General features: G+C 38.0%; 1 protein-coding gene across 1 annotated transcript; it reads right to left on the reverse strand.

Moving 5' to 3' along the window:
* Window positions 1-2641: 2641 nt before the first annotated feature.
* Window positions 2642-27036, reverse strand: SELENOF (selenoprotein F). The gene is made up of 5 exons (XM_041421438.1): window positions 26917-27036; window positions 23851-24018; window positions 12985-13048; window positions 5302-5351; window positions 2642-3635 (listed from the first exon to the last, which is right to left on the reverse strand). Exons 1-5 carry the CDS (start codon window positions 26983-26985, stop codon window positions 3504-3506), a joined length of 483 nt encoding a protein of 160 aa, XP_041277372.1. The 5' UTR covers window positions 26986-27036; the 3' UTR covers window positions 2642-3503.
* Window positions 27037-27536: the final 500 nt, after the last annotated feature.

Raw genomic sequence — 27536 nt, forward strand, 5'->3', positions numbered from 1 at the left:
TTTCCAAGTCCATTTACTTTAAGTGATCAAAGCATCCCTAGCAAAGAAAATTTAATGCTTTGTCTGACCTTCCTTACAGAATCCAAGAACTGGCAAATGCCAGTTTTCCTTGCAAAACCATCTTGTTATATTTTAGCCTGCTTGCCTTTATGCATAGAATTTAGAGAAATGATACTACAGCTCTTACAATCCAGCATCCATGCTAATTAAGCAGAATGAAACCTAAAACTTTTTGGTTTTATTATTTTTTTTACATGAGGTGTGGTGTGTAATCTCCCTAGCTGAACACTGTAAGATATATTCTGCTTCTGAAAGCTCAAGTTCAAAACCAGAGACATTCTCAACAGGGGCTCAGGTTTCTGAACAGTTTTTTTGTGTGTGCTTTTCATTAAGTTGGCTATCTGTTCTTGTCCTATCTGTCTGCTGAAACAATAAAACAAGTACAGCGTGGAATACTTGCTTTCTTCCCATGATCTTAATGTCTGCTGGAAGGCTTCCCTTAGCTCTGAAACAGATTTTTGCTTGCTACAATCATGTTATTCAGGTTCACATTACAGGAATCTATGACTAAGTAAGTACCCAGGAAACCCTTCCAAGTGGTTTGTACACTATGCTTCAAGTTCCTCTACATATCATATATGTGTGTAAAATGGAGTGTACAACACGCTTTTTTCTTAAAAGCACAGACATTCTCTCCTGCAAAAAGACTGCTTTTTTTCCTTCTTAATGGACAGGAGTTTTAGACAGACAGTTCATGTTCCAAATCATACATGCATGCTTGCTGCTTTTGTTTGTCCTTTCATTAACTCTGAAGATTTGGCACAACAAGAGCATTATATAAGATTAAATAATTCTTACATAAGTCTGAGTGAATGCCTTTCATGAAGTACTGGGTACTTATCATGGCTATAAGTAAAAATGAATCACTTCCTTTTTAAACTGGAGCTTTCAACCTTGTATTCTGTGTGGTTAATTGCCACAAACCAAAATAACCTTTTGAGCTCTATGAATTTTCACAGCTGCAGACTGGAGGAAAAAACCTCTCACCAATAAATAGAAACTTAAGAATTTCCAAAAGAAATTATTCCCCACTCTAATTGCCTCTTTTAGCACAAAGCCCAGCTCATTTATGCCAGAATGTTAAATGTTCCTAACAGGTCTGTAGAGCCAAGAACCTGAGTATCATCTAAAGGACAGAATGAGAAAGAATAAAGGCAGGACAGTATGAATTCCACACTTTAGAGCAGCACGGAGCACGGCTAACAGGTCAGGAAGTGTAGGTAATTAGCTTTTGCTAAAAGCTGCAGACTGAGTAGGATCAGGGCTCAGCAGCCCAGTAACAGAATCAGAGAGAACTCTGACCATGCCCCTGTATATAGGGAATTACAGGAATGTACCTTGCGCATGCTTTTAAACTATGGGAATACGAATCCAAGGCCAGATTAGTATGTGGAATAGGAATCAGCAAATCAGGAACCTAGGAGGAAATTGGGAGAAAGGCTTATTTCCAGTGTCCTTAATAGAAATACTTGAGAACCAGTACTGGAAAAGGTCAGACACTGCAGAAACAGCACTGGGACTCTGTTGTAAAATTCGGTTATGCTGGAGAAATTCTTTGGCCTGTCATCCTTCTCCACTCTGGAAAGGTCATCTCCTGGTACAAGAGTGAGTTCCTTGCTTCTCTGAAAGACAAGTAAGAGCAGCCATGAGGGATCTGGTGTAGGAAGACAAAATCTGTGAAGTACTGGATGGGCAGTAGGAAGACATGGAAATAAAAGGGAGGCTGAAGGTCAGAAAATCACTGGCTGTCATGTTAAGGAGGAAGCAGAAAGACATAAGGAAAGCAAAGAGAAGTATTTGATAGATATCAAATGAAGCAAACAATCTCACTGAGGAATGGTAAAGAGTACCTAAAACTGCAGAGAAGAACCAGGTTAAAAATACTCTGCTAAAACAATGTGCTAAGTCATCAATACAGAAACTGCTGGCAAGCACAAGAATGGCAAGTACTGGATATAGCCAGTATATTAAAAGACCAGTGGATGGCAGCATATTTTTACTACCAGGTTACAGGGTTGTCATGCCACGTGTTTTGGTTGTAGCTCATCTGCTGACTAACACATCATGTGTCCCAAGAAAAAATCCATGTTTGACTCTGATAAGTCAGCACAAGCTGCAAAGATTTGTGCTTTTTATGTACAGATCGTGCTTCTCCAAGACAGTGGTGACCATTATTGTAGCTGTCTCACACTGAGTCACCTGGAAGATCAGGAGCATATTCACAAGAATAGGAGTCAGCTGCACACAATCTCTATGAGTTTGTAAGAACATTTTGGGAATAAAAACTCCAAATGCTATGCCTGAAGAATACCTTAGGGCATTACTTCTAATAGTTCAGTATGGTCTCAGTCCCAGGTTTACTGTTCTGCTGTGAATCTGATGATTTCTTCTCAAAAGCTAGGAATAAAGTCTGTAAATTATTGAGAATTTTTTGAGATAGAAAATTATATATTATGAAGACAAAAACTGTGTACCACTTCAGGTCATAGCATAACACCCATCCAACCCAAATCTGGTGACCATGGAGTAATTACAACAAACACTTATTTACTAATTAGACTTAAAAAAAACCCCAACATTATTCTTGATTACCATATTTATTGACTCTAAGTGGAAAAAACTCAACAAGTCTTAATGGATTTGACTCATTACTATACATACTGTCTATATTCCCTGTTCACATAAATTTCAACTGAGAAAGAAAAATATACATTTTAAAAGAACAGTTTCTAAATTAATTTCATAAACAAACTTCCAATAAACTTCTGAAAGTTGGAAGGAAAGCTTTTTCAAGAGTTATAGCTCATGTTTTCTGAAGCAAAACACTTGATGTAAAGCACACCTGACATCTGACTTCATACACCTCAGAGGTTTTCTATGTAGTCTTCACTAAAGTGTACTTAATAAATGTTTCACAGTACAGAGCATGAGTTCCTCCATCAGCTTTCAAACCTGTAAATTAGGTACTCACTGTAAACAAGGCTTCTATAAAAGGACAGTTCAAATACAAATAAAAAAGGGCATTAGTAGCCAAGTTTCTTTGGGAGATAGATTGCATTTGGTTCTAACTTCCTTAAGAAAAAGCAGCAGACAAAAAGCATGGTAATCTTTTCTATTAATTGAAGCTCTTCAGTTTTTAAGAGCATTTGTAAAAACAGACCTGATTATAACAAACTGAGATTTGCATAATTAACTTTGAAACAAAGCATTCTTAATGATAAATGCATTAAGAGCTGAAATAATAATGTTAAGACAAGCTATTGTTTGTCAACTTGTCAGATATGTGTGCTGAAGCTTCCCTTCTAATTACAAGATGTAGTACAGCACAACAGATATTTTAAAACTAATACAGATGCTGGAATGTTTCTTCAGTTGTAGTGCACTTCATCTGAGAAGATTACCATGACAAAATATGAAAAGGAAAGAGGACAGAAAGCAATGATTTATAGACGTTCTAATTTTTCACTTAGAAATTCTTCCACACTATCTGTATTCCACTTGAGGATGCTCAGTTCTTCTGCGATGTTCCCACTGTCGTCCAGCAGCTTCAGCACAGGGTCAGAACCACGCACATACTGGGGGGAAAGGAGAAAAGTCAGTTACCTTGGTTGGCAAGTGCATTCTCCATACTAACACTGCCCCTGCTCTCAAGTGATTTAAATCCGTTCAGGCTTCTGACTTGCATTTAATGTCAGAGAGAGGGAAGTGGAGGAACAAGTCAAATGAAGGGGGGTGGAGGTGTGTGTCAGAAACCTCTCCTCATTCTCCTTGGTGCACCAGAGCAGTTAATGGCTGTGCAGAGGGGCACGGCCATTGGCCTGGTGTTGAAGGAGGGTTTTTTTACTCCAACTGTTTTAAGTTACCAAAGCTAGATTTTTGATGATGAATGACTTTTCTTATATGATCAACAGCCTTTTTAACCATTTGAGAAATTCTGGGTCACTAACAGGTCGAAGTTGTACTATCAATTTCTAATGTAATCACATTCTTTCTTGCTGTGTTGCACCTGTGCCTATGATGCTTTGCTGGTAACATAATTTTCCGCGCTTGTCAAACTCACTAAATTCCAAATGAGGTAATGCAAATAAAAGCTTTTAACAGTATCAGAAAGCTCTGACCATTTCAGTTTATGGAAAGATTGCCCCAGGAGCATTCCACTTTGCTCAGCTGAGCTAACCTAGTTGGTTTTACTTAATAAAACTAGTGGCACCTCTATCAAGTTTTCCAAAAGTCCTGTGAAATAAACAGATTCATTTGCACTTTTTTTTTCCTGGCAATACTTGATACCAATTGTAGTCTAGAATGCTTTGATGTTCAATAAATCTACAAAGTTAAAAAAAAAAAGAAACAGACGTCCAGAAGGAGAGAAAGCTTTTAAAAGAAACTGGAGGACACGGAGACATGAATGCGTGAGACAGACAGAGGAAATCTGTTTTACATAGAATCTGCTGCTGAGAAGACAAATCACTTATTGCAGCCATGCATAGCTATGAAGTGATTCCAGATGGTGCCATTTGGGCAACAGAGATGGCAGGCACAAGATGTGAGAATCAAGACGTGTATCTTTGAAGTACACTTGAAGCTCACACAGGATTTTAGGAGGAAGGTGAAGTCTTAGATTAGATCTTGAAAGCAAAGAATTGCTGGAGTTTAAGGCAGTGCAGCTTATGCAACTGTGCATATATGCAAGTCATAAGAAACACTATTCAGTATATGCATTTTTATAAAGCTGGATGTCTGAAGTATATAGAGAAAAAACAGCACAGCAGAACACAGCAAGGGAGTTCAGAGAAGGAGAAGAAAAATCCAAGAATCACTGAGTGTATGGAAATGGCAGCTCCGTAAGAAAACTAGGGGAGAATAAAACAGGAGAAACTATGACAGAATAGCTTGAGTAAATCCAAGATATCTATAAACTAAGAACAGAATATAAACATTCCTCAGATTCTTTTCCCATCTGCTATAATAATAATAATAATAATTTTTTCTTGGCTTAAAACCAACCAAACAACAATAAAACAAACCAGAACCTCACCACCACCAAAGGATTAGTACCAGTTACTGAGCAGTAAACAAATCAACATTACTAGCAGGAACTTGTGAAGATTCTCACTGGCAATGCAAATATATGCATACTAAAGGATTTACTTGATCAGCAAATAGGGAACAATCCACAAAATTGTCTCCACCAAACACAGTTCTTCTTAACATTGCAAACAAAAAAGTTAGGCTACTACTTACCTTGATTTGCAGCCCCCTGAAGAGTTTTGGCTTATCACTCCTGACGAAAGCTACAGTTTGGAGAAAAGAAAGAAAATCAAATTCTTCTCTACTTACATAAAGTAGATTTATGTCAAATTAGTATTCCCCATTTTTTTTTAATTATGCTTTAAAAGATATCTTAATGTTAAAATCTTAGTACCTTCACAAAATTAATAATACTAAACTTATTATGCCAAAGGAACACCTATTTTTGCTAGTAATCCAAACAGGAATTCTGTCTGCTTGGAATTTCCTTGAACACTAGTGCAACTGTGTAAGGCAGTTTATCTGCACGCACAACTGACAGCCTGCAGCAGACTGGCCCATATGCTGCTGCTAGGCACATGTGAGGAAAAGCGTTGGAGCGATCAGAACCTGGCTGAGGATCAGCTCTGTGAGGGAGGCTGAATGTGACACCCATCTCATCAGCACACTCCCCACTGCAGCTCTGCGGGGGCCAGGCACGCAGGAAGCTGTGGGGAGAGGTGTTATTCCAGGGAACAAGACGGTCAGTCTTGTCTTGCAGAGATCTCTGAGATTACGCGTTGAAAACCAGCAAGACAATCAAGCTAGAAAACAGGAAGAGAAGCTCGGATTTCCTCCTCTCCCTGACACTCCTGAAGGCAGTCGGTGTCAAGGCTCTGTGGGCTGCCAGGCAGCCACATGGAGAGAAGGCAGGTCTGAGGAGGGCTCCTGCTGCAGCAACCCTCACCTGCCAGCAGGTATGAACAGCAGCACGGGCCCTGCATCCCTACAGCACAACCCAGGCCTTGCATTAACCTTAACTCTGACAAGACAATATGAGCTATTTCAGGACAAAGTGTGAGCATAATCCCCTACTTCCTAGCACTTCACCTTAATGAATGTCTGAATTCTAGAAATATTTAAAATTTATTTAGAAAATAACAGTTCTCGTTCTTCCTTTTCACATGCTAAAAGCTGAATTTAGTATCTATATTGACATTAAGTGGATTCAGGATGCTCCTGTAGTATGTCAGTAGCGTTTCCCCAAGGATGAACCCTGTCAGTACAGACTGACTCCTACAAGGGTGCCAGCTGCATGTTAAAGCTGCTTTTTCAAGGTTAGACAACAATGAATCTCTCACAAATTGCAGTGCATCCAGCTGGTGCATGGAGATGAGTGCAACCTCAGGACTAATGTTTCATACTGCTTGACAAAGTGTAGTGCTTTCCTCAGTAATTGCAGAGATATCCCCTGGCATCTTTGTACTTTGTACTTTATCTTTACATTACTGCAGACAGTTACCTTAACACTTTCTCAGCATGGTTATCCAGACTGGCACTTACTTTTTTCCCTCTTTCACTGAGGTCCCAGTACAGATAAAAATCATAGACACTGCTTGCTGCACCAACTACTACACAATATAAACAAGTTAAAAAAATACCAACGGCCCACAGAGCTGCCAGATGTACCAGACCCCTGAAGAAAATGAGTTGTGTCATTCAAATTGTCTTTATTCCTTCTACAGACTGTGCACTGATGCCATTGTAAGCTGTGTACAACAATTTCCAATAGCACAAAATAACCAGTACTTGCTCACGTACTGTAGTTCGATTCTGATTTAACTCAAAGATGTACTTTCAACTTCAGTGTTTCCCATGCCCTTGTGACATGTTGTCTTGGCTGTCATCACAAGTAATGTGCAAAAAAGCAGCAAAGATATTCCTCATTATTTGTTAAGTCCACAGACTGTTGAAGTGTTTCTGGAGGAATTTTTCCACATTTTTCTTCAACTTAAATCTAAAGCTGAAATCAGTCTCTAGAGCTTTTTATGAAAAGAAGGTTGTAAGAAGCAGTCAGTACAGTGGGTGACTAATTGCAAAATGGTAAGAGAGCATAGTAAAATGGATAAAGTTTCTGAAGCAAATCTGAACTCTGTAACTTGATTGTAATAAAAAATTGCCTTTGGGAGGGACCTCAGGTTACAGCACTTCAAGCTTGTAACAGGTGTGAGGATTTGTTACTTGAGTGATAGATGAAAGCTGATTTGGACACGAGAGGCTGTTCTCTAGCTGCAGTGTTGGACTGAACAAGCTCACATAACGTAGAAACAGCATTAGGTGGAAGAAGAATATTCTATAGGCAGCATTACATTCTGCCACATTAAAAGTAGCTATTACACACTTGTATCAATGTCAAATGTCTAAATCTTCTGAAAGCTGAAGCACTACAGAATGCTTTTCCTGAAATTTTAGACAGCTGGAACAAAATTAGTTTCTGTTATGCCATATTTATTTCTAATGCTGATCATAGAGACTTTCTGCATCACTCACTTGAATTTGCGATGCAACAAAGAAAAACACTCGATGTACAAATAATTTGTATATTCTGAATTTCGGAAGCTAAAATGAGAAACTCGAATACTGACATGCATTAAAAACACAGATTATCCCATCAAATGCTTTTTTTTTCTTTCCCCAAAATCAATCCTTGAGCTGAATTAGCAACCTTTGAAATGATGAGGTTAGGAAGTCAAATGCATCTACAGTGCACATTTAGGGACATATCAGTGCTTGCTTATCATGGGATGTGGTGCATATGCTCCACCTTCACATTGCTCCAACAGTTTCCCCTCTATACCCTGACATCAACATTGCTTCTTATGGTTGTATCTCTAATTAGTACTTGCACATCATCTATACACCATTATTTAGTAGTTTCGTGTTTAATACTAAATCCTATTCAAGCCATCTCCCCATTTTCTTCTCTCTGTAGCAGCTTTAGAAATTACACACCCAGAGAAACAAACCTTTCTCTAACCTATCTGTGGATGAGCAGGAGAGGCATTTTCCACCGTGACTTCTGTAAGATGAACCCTGAGTTCGTGCCATGACACCATGTGCTGGTGAATTAAACCCCAGACCAGAAGTCAGAGCTGTTCTGCAGACAGCTCTGCAAAACCACTTCACCTTATGCTCCGGTAAATGATGAGCGGTACCACAGCACTTCTGTTGGAAGGCACTCCTCAGGTGATCCTGAAGAGCAGGCAGGGCTGCCCCACAATCAACTACAGCTACAGCGTCAGAGAAGGATCAAGTGTGTAGCAGCATTTTAAAGCCTGGCCCCCACTGAACAGTGCTTTTGAAGCCCTAAAAGCAGCCTTTATCCATGAACACAACAGATTGGAGAACTCACTGCTATTGTTAAAATGTCCATTTGTTTCAATACAAAACATAGAGGTGTAATAAGAAAGTCTGTGAAAACTAGTTTGTTGGAGTTAAATCCCAGATCCCTAAGTGGAGACTGCAGGAATCTAAGAATCACTGTGGCCAAAAGGGCAAGTCTGTATATATGCCCAGACCTGCACTATTTTCTGAGGTGCAGCAAGACACAGCATAAAAGAACTTCCTGACCCAAAATGGACATGAAACATCTCCCCAGGCAGAACTAACAGTTGTTCTGAGTTAACTTGAATAAACAGAAAGCAAGTGTAATGTTACTTCAGATAAGCTAAAGGGTTGCTTGCTTGGCTGTGAATTATTAGACACATGCCATTTGAAAGTAAGAAATTTTACTGGAGACACAAGTTAGTGCATAATGTTGCAAAATTTTACATAAAAAGGCACAAAGAACTTGACTATACAGACATGAGAATTTTGTACCTGAAATGAACTTGAATTAAAAAACATTTTACTGAGGCATTGCCAGTTATCAAGGGTTAAATCCATGAAAATAAACCAAAACAAAAGGTAGAGTAAGAGAGGGACATTTTATGAAGACAGGAAATTCCAAATTTGATAATGCCACCAATAGTAAAGCATTGCTAAAACAACTGGCAATATTTTCTAGAAATGTGAATTTGTAAATCAGTGGGCAAGACAAAAGCACATTAATGTCTTCCCTCAGACGTTAGTTTTGGGGACAAATACATGCTCTGCAGTTTTGAAGGTGGTATGAGTCTGCTTCAAAAGTTCCCATGAAAGCCGAGCAAAAAGACTGAACTACAGCACACAAGCACTTACTTACATTTTAATGACTATAGCTCTGTACCTTTTGGGCACCTCAGTTTGAGACAAAAATTGAAATTTAAGAATTCATATGGCACATCAATAACTACCATTTGTAGTCTCTTAATCAAGTTACAATGCAGCTGTCCGAGGTTTTATAAAAAGCACCACATGCTTTCAGAAACGAATCCAAGACAGTGCTCCAGTCAAGCCTAAAGAAGAAACTTCAAAAAATCCCAAACACAGGGTACCCTGTAAAAGCAGTAGGGCAAGAGACATTTCTAAATCTGAAGGGAAGTATTAATTTGTGTGTCATCTATTTGCAAAAGATTACAATAAAGCAATGCATGTCTACCACTACAATATCCAAATTTCTTAGCAAGAGTTTTAGTAATGCTTTTATCTGTGCAAGGTTTAAGGTTAGTATAATTTTCTAACTTTCTTTTGTCAGCACGTATGAATTGCAGATTAAAATAACTAGGAAATGAGTGATCTTACCTCATACAATACAATCCCATATGAAATTACATTTTAGTATCTAAAAGAATTCCCTTAACACTTGGAGAAGTTGGGTGATATGATAGTGCTGATTGTCTCTCAAGTCAGAGGATTTAATGTAGCTGGACACAGCATGAGTGCAAGGACTAAGGACCTTTTTTCTAGAACAGATTTGCTGTGAGCACATCCATTTCTTAACTCACAAGGAGAGACGAGAATTATTTTATTGAAAAAAAAAAAGAATGGAGAGAAATATGAAAGGAATGTTCAATGAAAAAACCCAGTCTGATTCAGTTTTTTAAACAAACTGGAGAGAATGTAGGAGTCTAAACACCCATCTCCTATCTCATGGTGAACAGAACACAGCTGCCACTGAAAAGTCAACTTAAAACAAATACACAAGATTAATCACTGACCCAACTAACTCATTATTCTGTTCCAGAGCCTCAGTTTTGTGGATGTCTGCCAAAAACTGTCGTTCTGTTACCTGGAATATTAAGGTATTGCTTCATCTATGAATCTTGTCACAGATTTGTAATATTCTGCTTTGATGAAGTGCTTTTAAATGACAAATATTTATGAACAGTTTTATACAGAACAATTTCAAAATAGATGTACTATAGGAAATAATATTACAGAGTACAGCATTTATAATAAAGCCCTTTATTTTTAAGGGAAACTTATCAGTAAGAATATTTCAGTACTGAATTTAAAGGAGGCATACAGAAATGTCATCTGTTATCAGACTTATCACAAGAAACTGTATCTGGAAAACCTAGCAGACATCCCTGTCCACATTCACAAATGCCAAATTTAGTAGTTTGGTGTGACACTACAAACAATAACATCCAGTTCAAGACTGAGATAACTTGCTGAAGACCAGACTTTTCCATCCTCTTGCCGAGAACTAGATTTTTATCATCACTTCTCACTCCTTTGCTTTCCTAGTATATACAAATATATTCCATATGTAATGATTCTCACATTTCAGGCACACAGGTGGACTGAGCAACTGTTTTTAGCTGAAGATTATATAACCAGTAATTTTGAAAGAAACTTTGACAGAGAAGGACTGAGCAACCCACAGCTTCTTCCAGTTGTGTAACTTTTACCAACCTTTATTACTTCAACTCATTTCAATCCTTAACTATTTTAATATGTGAATCTTGTAATAACAAATTCAACCACAACAAAAAAAAAACCAACAAAACAACACTGGTTATCCCTAAGCCAAATAAAACATAATCCAGACCTAGCCTGAGACACATCAAGTCTGTGGGACTAAGCCAAGTGACAAAACAATTTACACAGGTACCTAGAGATCAAGACTTCATAGTTACCAATCTCAGAATACAGTAGTAACATACACTAATCCATGTAATTCTAATATGTACAAATCCTGCAATTAACAATGCCATTTTGTGTATATTCTGGGGAGAAAAACCAAACTCATCTAAACAAACTCTAACAAAACCCTCACAGAAGCTATGGAAAAGGATTCAGTTATTTGTGATGAGACACTGTCAGTGACAGGCTACACAGTTGAGTGAAGCCTACAAAGACAATGCTTCAAAAGCAGCAGTGTGACCTTAAAGCAACCTAACTTCCATAGCAAATGTCCAAGTGAAAAGCTAAAATAAAAACACTTCTTGAATGTAAATGTCTTAAGATGGAGACGTTAAACACTGTTTCTGTTAGAAGTTAAAATAAAGGAGAAAATCTGGGTATGCTGAGATTAATACTAGTGTGAAGACAAATACCAGCTGAAAGAATATATTCTACTGCTTCTAAAAATTTCTAAGTATGCTTCTAATACATATCTCATCTTCCAACCTCTTCTAATAGCCTAGCTGTAAATTTGGTTAAGATAAGTTTAAATTGAGTAGCTGCAGAAACTGGTGATGAAAACACAAAAAGTAAATTTAAGTGCACTAGTCAGTCCTTTTTTAATTCTTACTGTACCAATCTGTTTTGACTGGTGGTCAAAACAGAGATCCTTTTAAAAAAACAATGAAATGTATCCAGCCACTTTAAAAAGTAACCTATATGATAAACGGAGTGTAAATATTTGAGAAGGTTTAGATAACCAAGAATTGAAAGGAAAAAACAACTAGTCAGAATTTTCAAGTTTCTCCTTTTGCACCATTCCAGGTCTTTGGAACATGTTTCAAAGTGTGCACACAGCAGGAATTGAGGGCCATTTCCTTCAAGGACCTACATGTGAAGATAACTGAGAACACAATGCAGGCTGGAGTCAGGCTAACAGGTTAACCTTGTCCTTCAAACCTGTGGCTCAAATGAGCACTTTCATGTTACAAATCCAGAACCATAAAGCAGCTGAGTGAATGGGCAACAACAGTAGAGACTGTTTTTGTTTGCTAAATTTGAACGGTCATGGAGGTAATACGGACTCCTGTGCTAACGAAATTATCACGCCCCTCAAGTATGACAAGTCATCTAAAGAATTCTCATTTGGACATTTTATACAGTGGAAAAGAGAAAAGAGCTTTGCTCTGGCCTTGTCATTCAACTCAACTGTGTGGGCAGAGGTGGCAGGAAAGGATATAATGCAGTACAACTTATGTAAATTGTAACCTGTTTTAAAACCTTTTTTTCACACTTTGTCAGCCAGCCTTCAAACAGGGAGGTATTAATACTTCCCTGAGTAGATGGAGACCTGCTGTTTGTGCAATTTTAAATTCTAAAGCTAGATTAGTACTTATGTCTGACTGTGTCCAAAGTACAGCATTAGGGAGTATGGTATTAGGGTCCTCATTACATGAAAAAACCCCACAATAAACCATAGTACTGCTATCACCTAAGCTCTTCCCTAATTTATAAGAAAAGTCCAGCTGGAAATTTCTCACAGACTCTTTTCCTGCAGCTTCCTCCCATCAGACACTGATGGTACTGATTTTCCTTTTGCTCTACTGTATTCCATTCCTGTTAGTTGACTGTCATTATCCACTGATAAAACAATTATGTGGCAGGATCTGTGAAAATAAAATCGTTCCATAAGTGCACAATATACTTTCATCTATCAATTACTGGAGACCGGTTCCTGAGTTTCAGGTCAATACAACTTCTCTGATATAATATACTGAATTTATGACTAGTAATGTACTTGAAAGTACCTTTTGTCATTCAGCTGTGACAGTATTTCATATTTGAAGGAATACTAGTGGCTTTACTTACCCTGGACTTGAGGGAACCTTCCCAATTTTCATCCACATACTTCTAGAACAGCTCCTGGATAAAGCTGTAATAATAAACAGAAGCTGTTAATGACAAAAGTAATCTAAATTAGTAGTTTATTTATCGTATGTTATCTGAGGAGACAATATGTTACTCTGTTGATGCTAATTACAAGTAAGATCCTAGAAAGAATCCCAATTCCAGACCTGTCTCTGATTATGCAACAACTGACCATTCACTCACAATACATGATAATCTTCATTCATTATACTAAAAATGTAAAAAAAAAAAAAAAAAAAAAAGATCATTTGAGATATACTGTTGTTGTAAGCAAAGTTTCATTTAGAAAATTCAACTGGACATGTTACAAAAGGAATTATGGGTTAGTAATAGGAAAACTATTCCTTCCTTCCCAAAGATACTAACAAAATGTCATTAAATGAAATTTTAGTTTCCACTTTAAACCTAACTTGGACATTCAAATACTTATAATAAAGATAAGGCACTAATTTTAAATTTCCCAATTGGGCTACTGGTTGATTTTAGTTCATTGTGTTTACAGAAAGAGGACAGACCACAGTAACAGGCCTTAGGTGAAGTAATATGTACAAGCTGGGCTTACTTTGATACTTGCACTTAGATGTTAATCACTTCTGTCAGCTATGCAAGATACTCAAATTCAGTCTCCTTAAAATATAAGTTAAATTTTATATAATATCTATAAAAACTGTTCACTTAATTATCTTGCATACTGTCATATTTTTAGACTATCTTGTGATTATTTTTGCAACATGCAAATGATTGTATAGTTTGGTGAATCTTAAATAAATTGACAACATATTTTCTAGCTACTAAAACAGAACTTCATACTCCGAAGTAAGGCATTTTAATACTACACACAGTATATATACTATAGGTAGATAATACTATATACCAAATCACATTCTTCTAAGCCTTAAACCTCACTGTTATAGATTAGCATACAGAATGAGTTTATTTTAACTATTTTTAATTTAATTCATTAGCTTTCATAGACAATTAAAACCTCTGTTTTCATGTTCTTTTAGACAGCGTTTTCATAAAAATGTGCAAGTCTGAGTATAGAAAATATAACCTTACTGAAATTACATAAATTAATGTTTCACTTAAAATATGAACTGCGAACACAAGTAATAAAAACTAACCTTCATGAACCCATCCAAAAAAGCAAACCACACATGACACAACAGAAATCTCCAAGACAATTTTATTAACATTCCATCACCTATTGCATGGAGGCATTATAGGCAGGCAAAAATACATGTTCATTTCTGAGTATTCAAATTCTGATTCAGGGCTAACTCAGTATTTGCTTAAATACTATGAATTAGAACATAAGAAATACTCTAATCATTTGCAGGGTAATTACAACTTCTCTCTTGGCATGAACTAATCAATAATCATTACTTCCATGGGAACCTGAAAAGAGAATGCTATACTGCATTATCTGTTCAGAACAGCAGCTCAGAAATTTGCCTAGCTACAGATACATTTTCAACTAAACATTGTATTTAAGATAAAAACCTAAGATTTGACTGTTTAAACCCAGAAATATTATGAAACAATACTCAAAAGATCGTAAATACTAGACTTTTTAAAAGCTTTTTTACCACCCAACTCAAGGTTTTAATTAAAAAAGGCAGTGATAAACAGCTCAGATACTAGCTTGCATAATTAAAATTTCTCTGGAATTAAAACATGAAGTAATTATGAAGATGGAGGAAACATGGCACATGGTTCATAAACTTCACTTACCTTGTCTCTTTTATAAAAAAAATTCAATAGTTCTATCAGCAATCCTAGATTTAGATATTCCTTTGCATATTCATTAATCCACTGAACATTTATCCTGATTTCTCTGATACTAATAGCTATCTGCATTTTTCTATCAAGAAGTCAGTATAAAGAAGGAGACAAAGGAATAAATAGCCTTCTATCTACTTAATTAACTATTTTATATAAGTCTATCATAAGCTAAGTACACTCAAATTTAGAACAGTAAAATAAACATTTTTTAATTCTTATTACTGCAAATTATTCTTGGTCTTTTTCCTTCCAAACACAAATTTTAATGGAACAAAATCACTGTAGAAATCTAATATATGTAAGACATTTTGTAATACCTCACTATTCCCAGTTTGTAACTCCTGGCCAATATCTTACAGAAATTTTACACAGAAGACAGCTCCATAACTGATGTCTAAATTTTGAGCTTGTAATTCTGCCATAATTGAAACCCAAATGTTCTCAGACAAAAAGGTTTAGATTCATGCTGGGAATAACAGCTGCTTTCTCGATGGCTAGACCAGAAAAAAAGAAGGATCAACTGGCTTCATTTATAACTCTAAACAAAGGTGTCTTTTGCAAAAAACCCAGGTTTATTTGCATCACTTAGCCCACCACAAAAGCCTAGTTGTTAATATCTACCATCTCATTGTGTCCAGAGCAGATGTTCTCCAAATTTCCTTGTGAAGGCAGTCACTGTGTTCAAGTATTAATAAGAATGACATGTATCACATGGAGGCACACAAACATCTTGAGTCAGTTCATTATACAATGCTTAACTCATGAGTTAGTTCATTTTAAAGTAATGCTTCACTTGTTTTAGTGCTCATGAAAGTGAGTTTAGTACTAGAAGCAATGAAATAAAGACATTCTAAACTATTACTGGTGTCCATGTTAACATCCCAAACAAGTGCTGATTCATGTCTGCATCTATAAAAAGAACTTAGCTTTTTTTATAACATTCTAACAGCATGTTTTCTAAAGCTACCATGACAATATCTGAACTACTCTCTCATCTTTCCCAAAGTATCAACTTGAGTTCAGTTTATTCCAAAAGTTTTTGGAAAGCATCTGAAACTCTTGTAACAGTCCTTACTGTTGCAATCAGGATCGCTCTTCACAAATGAAAAGAGACAAACCACATTACTGGCCATGTCTGCTTTAATTATGAAGGAGAGTACCAATTATATCAGAATAACACCTTTTTGCTTCAGGATTGTGCTAGTTAAAAATATGCATTGTAAAACGAAGGAACTTTAACTTATATGAAAGAAAACATTTCACCTGCTATTAGGAAGCGAAGCAATTTCTGCAAGACACAATTCCAGCAGCGCTTCATTTATACATTGATATGGTATTGTTATCACAGTTACTCATGGTGAAGACTCCAGAAGAAAAGTGACATTCCTGCTACATAACCATTAATATTAACAACCAAATAGGAATTCAGACCAAACTGAACTGCAAAAAGTGGTATTGAACAGAGATTACTCCTTGATTGTAATAATATTCTGTTAGATCAAAGGCGACAAAAAAGTTGAATAAAACACAACAAGTTATACCTAATTTTACTTCTATGGCATTTATATTTTGCCGACTGCTTTTTGCTAATTATTAATTCGAGGTGACCCTGCCTGACACAGGTTACAAAGTGTCATTCAGGCTGAATTTGTATGGCTGTTTGTAATCAACTGACAGTACCAGCATGTCTTAAAGCATGGAATTAAATAGGCTGTTAAGGCAGAGCCACAAAAGGGGCAATAGCTACTTTATAGTACCCAGATTCTCTCCAATATGTGCATACTGTCTTCTCCTAATATCAAACAGTTTAAAAAATATAGTTAAGTTCTGAGAATAAGCAGAAAAGCAAACTTACAACTACAGCTAAACCTCTAGATTTTCACTTGCCTCAGGTACAAGATTATCTTCCACTAAATATTTAGTAACAACTCTCTTTCCAATGTAAACACTGTTTTTATGAAATTTCACTGCAATTCTAATTTCATATTATGATATAAGCAGGTCTGCAGAAAACAGCTCCTCATCTCCTATTGATTTCAAAAAACTTCAGGAAAAATATGGATGTTATTATTCTTACTGGCCAAAGTTCCTTAGTATATGCAAAATGGTACTGTTGAAAAATAGGGTGAATTATCTCTTATGAAAGCATACAACTTGATTTTTACTATGTTCCATCCACACACACAGAAAGCAAAACAGGTTAATTAATATTTGTTCTTCCAAGAAATTTACAACAAAAAGATTTTGTTGAAAGTTTCTTTTGCTTTTTTCCTAAACTCTTCTAACTAGCAGTTCATTTGTGACTTTTACTAGAAACGTAGTCTTCTAAACTAGAAACCTTCTAAAGAATTTACACTGAGATACAAACTATAAAATATTTTCAGTGGGAGAGAAGGCACTCACGGACACAGCTCAAGGTTTTCAAAATCCCTCGTTTTTCCTTTCCCTGGAGGCAGAACATGAGTAAGAATCTGTGGGTTAACAGGGAGCAGTCAGAAAGCCTTATTGCCAGGAACATCATGAATTACTGCTCTATAATACAAGCCAAGAAAGTCATTGCTACACACACACATCATTCTGAACAGATGTCATCAGTAAATTTAGCAACAAAGCAACTTCTACTACTGACAGCTCATTATCCTGTGAAGGGAGATGCTTAACTCTAAACAAGAGTGTGGAAACAGAGTCTAGCAGTCAAAAACCAGTTATGTGAATCAGTGCTACTCCTGTGATTAGTGATATGTATTACAGGTAAATTGCTCTGAACAAAGCTGAGCAGAATCTAAGCTCTCATTTATTTGTGGGGAAGGAAATTCCGACTGAGTGTAAGGGTGAAAATAAATCACAATGATGGTGATTAAGCACTGAGGAATTTACCAAGCAAGACTGTATAATCTGCATTCCTGGAGATCCTCTGAACTTTGAGTTCTGCTCTGAGTAGGAGACTCAAAGGAGACTTTTTATTCTGTACATACAAAATATAGCTGTGCATTACTATTACATTCTTCAGCATAAAGGAAATGTGCCATCCACCACTACTTTTGGTTTTAAATTATACCCTCCTTGCAGGATTCTATAAACTTCTGTGCTGTTTAAATCCAGTAACCACCAAAAAGTTCCAAACCAGCTTCTGCTCCTGGCAGCCTGTTTTTATTAACTTTGGTCTCTGCAATATTTGGTGTAAGTTCATGTGAGCAAGAGATCTGGCACAAGGGCGACAGAGAGAAAATGGAGAAGCTGAGCAACCACCAACTTTAGACCTCTGGAGCTGTCACTTGGATTAGGTGGTGTGAAGACCCAGTTTGAGTGGAATAGAGAGGGTGGCAGAAAAAAGGCTCCTATGTACAGGCTCTCACTTGGACCTAGTCAGAACCATGCAAGCGAAAGAGCACAGACAGGAAGTTAACAGGTCAGGTTTCAATTCTGGACTATGCCACCTGATTCTATCTAAGCACCTACTTACCTCTAGAAGGAGAATCCCTGAACATCTCTTCTATTCTCCAGTCTGTGTTTTTGTTAAAAAATAAAGCATCTTAGAGTTGTAAAGACAACAGTGAGAACACATGTCATGAGATATTTATTTGACCTTGCACATTTCATTAATTTTAAGACTCGCAGTTTTCTGAAGTTTCTTCAACAAATGTAGAGTGAAATGCCAGTACTTTATTTAGATGAAGGTCAGCCTTAATTAGCTAAAGATATTCCACTGACCAGCACAATGCACATCAACAGCTGAAACTCACATTTAGCAAATTCACATTTATAGTTCTCTAAGCTTTTTTTTTCACTGATAAGATCAGATAGAGCTCTTCCATGGGTAAGGCTTACCCTGCTACAGACAGATAAGGTATTTTATCTTAGTTTATCTGACAGAGATGAACACTTGGTGAATCTGAACCAAACAAAAGGCAGTAAATTTCTGTCTTAGGCATTGAGTAGTTAGCTGCACCTTCCTTATCTAGGACTACTCTTGTCAACATTAATTTTCATTGCCAATAACAACATGTACAGAGGGAAGGGAAAGAGTGTACATAGTAAAGTTCTTGAGAAGGACATCCATTGCAGCACTTTTAATACAAGGAATGGTTGTGAATAATATTTTGAAGCAACTGTACTGGTAAAAGACTTTCTCAGTTAGAGAGAACAGTATCATCTCAGGTCCCCTAAGTTCCACATCAATATAGCCCATAAAATCATCCCTGTATGAACTGTATGGGACACTGAGTTAAAAGCAAACTTTGAAAGGAGATCATATGACATATAAGTCTTAATTACAAATCTTATAAATCTTAAAAAAAATTAAAGGTCTGATTATTTACTTGAATGTTAAATAAAATATGCTATCATTGGATCCCACTATTGTTGAAGTCACACTTGCTAGAAAACCAATGAATTTGGACCATTTTTGTGTAACACGTCAGAAATAAGGAACGTGCAGTTTACAGTAAGGTAAAAACACAATTTGATTTTTTACAAAGTTTTGAAGAGATTTTACAGTACACATAAAAAGACAGAAGAAGATGTGGGTTTTGAGAAACAGCTAGAAGAAGTAAACTAAAATTCTAATTAATTTCTGTAAGTATTGATATGACTCACACTTTACATCTCTGAGATGTCAATGAATTCTAAGTAGTTCTCTGTTTTTAACCATTGAGTTAAAAACCAGAAGTTCCAATGAACGTGGACCTATTCATGTTAAGAGCCTCTGGCAGAACAAGAAAGCAGTCAACAGCAATTTGAGTGTAGCACTCTAATTAGTGTAATGAAAAGAAAAAAAAAAACACCTGAAAAATGAATGTAAATTGGGTCACACAGGAGTAACCAGAAGCATTAAAAGCACTTCAAGTTATTCTACTTCCAGCAATTATTGTGAGTTTTAAAAAGTAAGTCTGAACAACAATGTCACCTTATTCCTCCTTATAATTCATGAGAGCACATTTAAGAATTCCACACATGTAAAAGGGTGGAGTTTTAAGAAAACTTTCATTTGTTTTGTTGCTTTTTTTTGATAGAAGAAGCCCACAGCCATTACACCTGGTGTCATGTTTTCTAAATCACCAAACACTTTAACATTACAATATGACAAATACTTCAAGGTAGAAATTTAAAATGCTGAAGTTCAACACATATTAGTGAGCAAAATATATTTTTCGAAGCTCCATTTAGATGTATTGATAACTTTTCTGGGTTGCAGCAGTGCTGCACAGTGCAATTATAAAATTTAATGTATTGCAAAATTTATCACAGACTTGATTTTTAAAATCAATTTGGATTTTGACACGCATATATTGTTGAGATAAATCTAAGATTATAATATAAAATTAATGGAATATGCTCACAGCTATGTCTGAAACGATCACACAGCCTATGTGAAGCTGCAGATGGAGTGCAGCTATTTTCAGCTACTGCAAAATATGGACAATCTCTGCTGCTACTACAATTTCACGCACAGTTAGCTTCACCTCCATTTCATCCTTCTCTGTTTTACACACCAGCAGTACTCTGCCTCTGACAGATTGAGGCTTAAAACTTGCCGCTGTCTAAAGCAATACTGTTTAAGCTGGCTTCTGAATTAGTGTCAGACTGAATACAAAATCTCTAGAGGAGGAGAAAATAACCAAAACAATTTTCATTTTACCCACAGTACAATTATGATGTAATTAAAATATTTCACTGGACAGGTGTCAGCAGCAGTTCAGAGCAAGACAAATTTTGTGTAACAACAATATCTCACAGCTATTTTCCACAATGTCAATTCACAAACTACTGGACCAATAACAAGAGCAGGATTAATAAATACACTTCTTTGAAGGCTATGAAATAGTTCAAATCTTTAAACATCTCATTTGAGGTTGCAGTGATACTATGCAGCATGAAATATTTTTAGGCCTGAGGATATTTCACAGACCATTTGTGAAAAGCAGCAATTATGTAAAAATTCTCAGATAGATGTGCTATTACCTTTAATTTTAAATTCTCATTTAGAACTCAAGCACAAGTCGTGCAATAAACTAACTCTTGCTTTCCCTATTTCTAGTATTTGCCACATGACTGCAAAGACAATAAAATTAAAATCCTGAAGCGTGTCCTGGAACTCAGTAGCTGCCAAGCCTGTTTGTAGCACAGACAACCAAGGTGCTGTGCCACCTCCTGGGAGGCAGCAGTGGCTCGGGTAAGGAGGGAGCTGTGTCACACACTGGGATCGTGGCTCAGAGGAGGGCAATTCCTGCGCTGGGGGAGGTTCCAGCACAGTCACAGCTTCAGCAAAACCCAGAGCACCCCTGCTCTGGAGCTCAGCAACACACCAGGCTGCTAATCACAAAGTCAAACATCTTACACTGAGATGCAGGTTTTCAGAATAAGATGAAAAATTCTACCAGCAAGAGGGTAGGAAAAAAAAGCCTTTAAGAACTTTCAATGTTCATTCACTCTTTGCTATCAAATTTTCGTCAGAAAGAAGATTTCTGTGGTAACTGCAGAAAAAAAGAGGGAAAAGGAAAAACTATAGCAAAAGGCAGCATTCAGTTTTCATAGTCTGCATACATAGCATGAAAATTCTTGTTTAGCAAGAAGCTACTAAAAATTATATTGTTAACTTTTATGTAATAGTAAAATCTCAAGCTCAATTACAGACATCTGTTACAAACAGAACTATGTTAAACACAAGTCAATTCAAAATGTGATGATTCTGAATACAATATGTTAAGATAATATTAACAGTCTCCAAACACTAATTTTCCACTGGCTAGTCTTCAAGAGAAGTTACTGAGAATGAGTTTAAAAAAAACGTAAAACCAATCGCCAAATCTGACGTATACATTTCTAAGCAGTAGTACCAGTATAAAAAATTTCCACTTTCTGAAACAGCATTCATAAGAAAATTAGAAATGATGCTATAAGAAATCATAATGTTAGAACAATCCAATATTTCCATTCATGCACACAATACAGAAAACCTGCATTCAAACTCAGATATGAAAATACTATCATAATCACTCCCATACTTCAAGCTGATGCTTACCATATTAGCTCCAAATCTCAAATATCATTTGCATTATATTTCTTCAGAAATATCACAGAAATAAGGAAAGATAAAGTAATAATCAAAATCTACATTGTTCACATTTACTACAAAGCCCAACCCCAAGTGGGTAAAACACAAATAGATTAAAAAACCAGTAACTTATAAGACATAATTTCTTGCTTCCTGTGAATATACAAGGAAATCTGCTCCACTATGAAGGAATTTGTCAAATACCCTTGAGGCCCTGTCCAGCTTTGTGCTACTTATTTTACTTCACTGATCATAACTAAAATAAAAGTTTTCAGACTAATAATGTTTACAATGTGAAGTCCTGATCACAAAATGGCATTTGCTTATCCTTACACAGAAAGTGTAATTATCCACACAATGAAATCTAGGTCTGATTCAGGAAATTAAGACTATTAATTTAATTTCTGTTATTTAATCCAAATTTTATTAATACAATGTTCACAGTACAAACTAACTTACATCCTTAAGTACACTATTGACAAATTCTTAAGACATTTTTTCAAAAGTTACATTGACAGAAATGTAACATAGTTCCTCAAGCTTCTTCTCCCATCAAATGACAGCAGAAGTTGTCCTGCTCCGTAAGTTCTCGTGCTACATGTTATGCACAGAGGCAAAACTCTAAGAATATTACCTGAGCAAATTAAAGAATCCTCTGTTTACATAAGGACATGAATCCTCGCTGCTGCTGCCAGCACAACTGTTACTGAACATGCTGGACACCCTTTCTATTCTGCCACTCCCTGTTAGTACATTTCATTAGACTTTACTCTGAAACCTCAGGTTTTGTGTTTGCATATGTACAGATATGTACATACTTCTATATATATATGCATACACATGTAAAAGAACTGGAGCTTTCCCCAGAGACAAATTTTCCTTTATAAGGTTCAGGTATCTAGCAAAGAAAAAGCCTTAGGTATCAAGTCCCATAAGGATTGTATTGCAAAATTGCTTTGTTAATGCATAAAATTTACAACTTAAAGTCTGTCAATATTAGGAAGCTTCTAATTAAACTATGAATTCTCTGCCAATCTCAAACATATGCTTCTTGATACTTATTGTACCTAACACTGTAATCAGTGGTTTTATTAAAAATTAAAGGCAGACTTTCTTTTTTAAATATTAGGCTGAATTTAATTGACAGGAAAAACCTGCTAGATTTCCTCATTAGTTTCATTATGCCAGTTATTTCACTATCTCCCAGCCATTAAAAATAATTTCAGCACCTCTCATCCTTGAAACCTCTACTTTCTTGATGATTAATTTGTCTTCACTACATTCTAGAACACTCTTAAATTACCACATCTTAGAAAACATGTATTCTTTTCAAGAACTCTAAACATTCTTCATTGATATCATACCTTAAGGAACACAGATATTTACTTACTACAGATAAAGGGAAGGTTTTGCCTTAAACAGATGGAAGCACAGCATGAGCTCTTAGAGATCATTCCCAAAATACCCAGCATTCTCACTGCTGCAGGATGGAATAGAGCAGTCCTGCTTCCCTCAGGCTTGTGCCACTCCAGGAACTGCCCTGGAGGCTGCAGCACCTTTTGCTGCCCAGGACTGAACTCAGCTATCCTGACCATTGTGCTACGGGTCAGGGACCAAGCAGGAGCTGTCATCAAGCACCACTCTCCTTGTCCTCCTCTTCTGCCCTCTTCCAATCCCATGGATCTTCCTTTAGAAAGAAGCTGGATATAGTTCCCAAATATGGTCACACAACACCAGAGAAGGGCTGCCAAAGAACCAAAGACTCCCCTGCTGGTACAGGGACATTATTTCACAGCACTATGGCAACTCTGCAAATCTAGACCCTGTGGATGTATACTGGGCTAGGAATAGCTGCTGCATTTTCCTCTTGAGGTGATAACCCAGATTCTCATGCATTTTTTTAAACGAAAAGTTTCATAAACATGACACGTTAAATTATTCCACAAGGGATTTGGTCCAAAACTCACCTTTCTGGTTTCCAGCTGAGCTTCCTCTTGGCAGCACTCCCTGCAGAACGGATCCAGCTGATTCAGATTGAACTGCCCAAGAAGGTTGCAAGAACTGCACAGCAAGTTACTGGAGAAGCCCAGCTCTCTGCAAGCTTCTGATGACAACTGTGCTCCATAAACACTTACCTGAAAGTCAATACAATGTTACACTTAGTATTAATGTTTTTAAAATATGGTTTTAAATGCTGTAATGATTAGAAAGAACAAGTCAGTCTCTTGTGACTGGTTTACAGTAATGCCTAAATGGTCAGCCCAAGGGTTCAAAACATCACCTTAACCCACCAGGGAATTCCAGACACTCGTCATATGTACATTTCAAGGTATCAGACCTGCCAAAATTAATTTGTATACATTTCTGATAGCTCTACTGCTTTCCTATTGCTAAATTCAAGTTAAGAAGGAAACCCAAAGGTAATGAATCAGCTGAAATGCACATGGTTATGGCCTTCCAAAGCCTCCTCTTCAAAAAGAATTTCAGAAAATTTCGGATCACTGAAAACACTCGTGGAAAGTAATGCAACAGCTAAGCTCAGGAAAAACAACCAGGAAGTGATGAAATGAACCAAAGTGCTCAACAAGACATACAGGTAGGATTTTAATTTCATGTTTGCATTGATGTTACAGGAAAATTGCACATATTATTAAGTGGAAGTGCAGATAAAAACCTGCAATTCTGATTTATCAGCAGGCCATTCAATTCCATGGCTTCTATGTAAAACACCAGCTCTGCTTTTTATGGACAGCAAATATAATGCAACCAATCACAACACTTAAATGATATTTGGGTTTTGTTCTCATATAATCACTAAGGTTGGAAAAGTCCTCTAAGATCACCATTGAGTCCAGTCATTAACTCAGCACTACAGTGTTCAGCCCCAAACCTTGTCCCAAGTGCCACATTCACGTGCCTTTTGAACACTCCCAGGCAGGGATGGTGATTCCACCACTTCCCTGGGCAGCGCATTCCTGACCACCTTTTCAGTGAAGAAATTATTCCTAATATCCTATGCAAACCTCCCCTTGTGCAAGCTGAAGCCATCTTCTCTCGTCCCATCACTTGCTACTTGGCAGAAAAGGCTGACCCCCACCTGGCTACGCTCTCCTTTCAGGCAGTTGCAGAGGCTGATAAGTTCCCCCTGAGCCTCCTTTTCTCCTGAATGAGCTCCCTCAGCTGCTCCTCACAGCACCTGTGCTCCAGACCCTTCCCCAGCTCCACTGACCTTCCCTGGGCTCATTCCAGCCCCTCAATGTCTTTCTGTAGCAAATTCACATTCCCACTTTTCTACACATGGATTTCTCACGCCTGGCTAAAACCTTCCCTTCCAGCTGCCTGCTTTGGAGGGGAAAAAGTGAGAGAGGAAATGAAGAGTGGAGAGACAGAAGGTGGCTTTCCCAGATGCTTTTCAGTGTGGGTAAAAAAACCCAGGCAAAACCTCCTACACCCAAAGCACTCAGCACTGTGCTCAGAGCTGAGTGACGGCACCCACAAACTCGGCAGGATGGAAACAGGCCAGGCTCAGAAGAATTATGCTGGGCCAAACACAGAACTGCAGAAGAAAAACTAAGTTTGTCATTCAGTAAAACAGACTTCTCACGTTCACATGCCATCTGATCCGTGCAGCACACCCAAGTTAGGCAGAGACAAAACCCATTTCTCTGCTGAAGTGGCCAACCTGCAGCTGAAGGAAAGACATGTCACTTTTGTGACAGAAAACACGGACTGAGGAGTGGTAGAAAATATACTAGGTGCCTCATTATTCTATTTCTCTGTATCTGCTAAAAAAGTAGGAGTTAAAGCATGAACAGAGAAGTATAATACACAAAAAAGCTACTCTGAAATCACTACTTTATCAGGCAGAATGCTATTCTTCTTCTTCCTACAGGGCACTGAGGCAAGCAAAACTGGAACCCCGTTCTACTGGAATAATGTAGCCTTTTTTTAGGATCTTTACTAAGGTATTTAGTTCTCAAAGTATTTACCCTTTTCAAGTATTTATCTTTTCTGAGGAATACTGGCAATAAGAAATACAACAATGACACAGCAGTACAAAAAGCCCCCAAGGAGCATTCCAAACTCTGCTAAAGCTACATTTTAATTATGGCTCACTTATTAAATCAATGATGGTAGCAACCAAAACCATTTTCTTGCACCTTGTTGCTTGCCATCCACCCCTCTGATGCTTCACTGTCATCTTTTCACTTCACTGTCACTGCTGCCTCTGCTCCCCTTGCAGCAACAACAGGGCACTGGCACTGCCAGCAGCCTCTCCTGACCCCCTGCCCAGCAGATCCCTGAACAATCCGGGAATGTAAGGCCAATTCTCTCCTGAGGATTTTTTTTTTTTTTGGCTTTGTGTGTGTGAGAAAGAACCAACCAAAACACTAACAGTGTATGAAAGCAAGTAAAGGCTCCGTTACATGATAATTCCTCACTCAGGCGGTTTTGGTTACATAGCAAGCTCAAAACACCTTGAGAATAAGAGTACAGAGAGGTAAAAGAAACAATATAGGTAAGAAAGTCTCTATCCTGAATATTTTTACTCAACTTTTAGTATCTTAACTATCCTATTTTCCTGAAACAAGAAACCACTAACCATAATAAATGTCTCTGATTGGGACTGCAAAACACCCCTGAGACTCCAGAAAGCAAATTCCCATCAGAACAAGATAATTTCAGACACTTAGCAAGTGATGCGCCTTATTTCATCAGTGTTTTCTCCTTAACAGCTTTGGCTCCAAATACACGCTACACTGCTTTGTTTTCACACCAAATAATTTACTGTAGTAGAAAAAAAAAATGCAGCACCAATACAAACTGTTTAGGAAAGAAGGCAGAAGTAGAGACCAATCTCCGACATAGAAAGCAAAAGAGGCGGCCACGGCCGCAGGAGCGGGAGGAAACGACCGCGCCTCCCGCCCCGGGACACGTCTTACGCCACCTTCCCCGCCCTCACACCCGCTCCCTCTCTCAGGAAGCGCAGCCGCGCTCAGCCCCGAGCGCGAACGCGCCGGTCCGGCTCTCACCGCCTGCAGCCCCAGGAGCCAGCAGAGCCAGCGCCGCCCCAGCGCGCCCAGCTCGGCCGCCGCCGCCATCTTAGTGCCGGAGCGCCCCTACCAGCGCCGCCGGGGGCCGCGGAAGGACCTCACCCATGGCGGGTGACCGATACAGCGCCTGATGCGGGAGAGCATAGACTTGCTCCTAGACCCCGGCACTGCAAGCAGAAACTGCTAACCCAGAATATCTACTGGAATTCTAGAGCAAAGATATTTTAGTCTATTCAGTGCAGTGCTTCGCAGCGGGGCCGGAGGAACTACCGTTGCCCAACGCTGGTCCGGCATTGCGGAAACAACCCCGAATAAAACCCTTTCCCCTTTCTCGAGAACTGCCAACCGGCACATCGGCCCCCAGCCCGGTGACTGACAGCCGGTCCGACCAATAGCATTGTGCCTTCCCCACGGGCAGCGGTGCCTGTGCCAAACGAGGTTGGGCGGGACTTCAAACAGCACCTCCAATCAGGAAGGGACGCATGTAGGCGGGACATCGCCCCGCTCCGGCGGCTCAGCGCGGCGGGGGAGGCGGAGAGATTCCCGCACCGAGCCAATCGGACCGCGCGGGGGGCGGGGCCGCGGCAGCACCGCCCAAT

Source organism: Onychostruthus taczanowskii, unplaced genomic scaffold (assembly GCF_017590055.1).
Source record: "Onychostruthus taczanowskii isolate IOZ18803 unplaced genomic scaffold, ASM1759005v1 scaffold7, whole genome shotgun sequence".
Classification (NCBI taxonomy): domain Eukaryota; kingdom Metazoa; phylum Chordata; class Aves; order Passeriformes; family Passeridae; genus Onychostruthus; species Onychostruthus taczanowskii.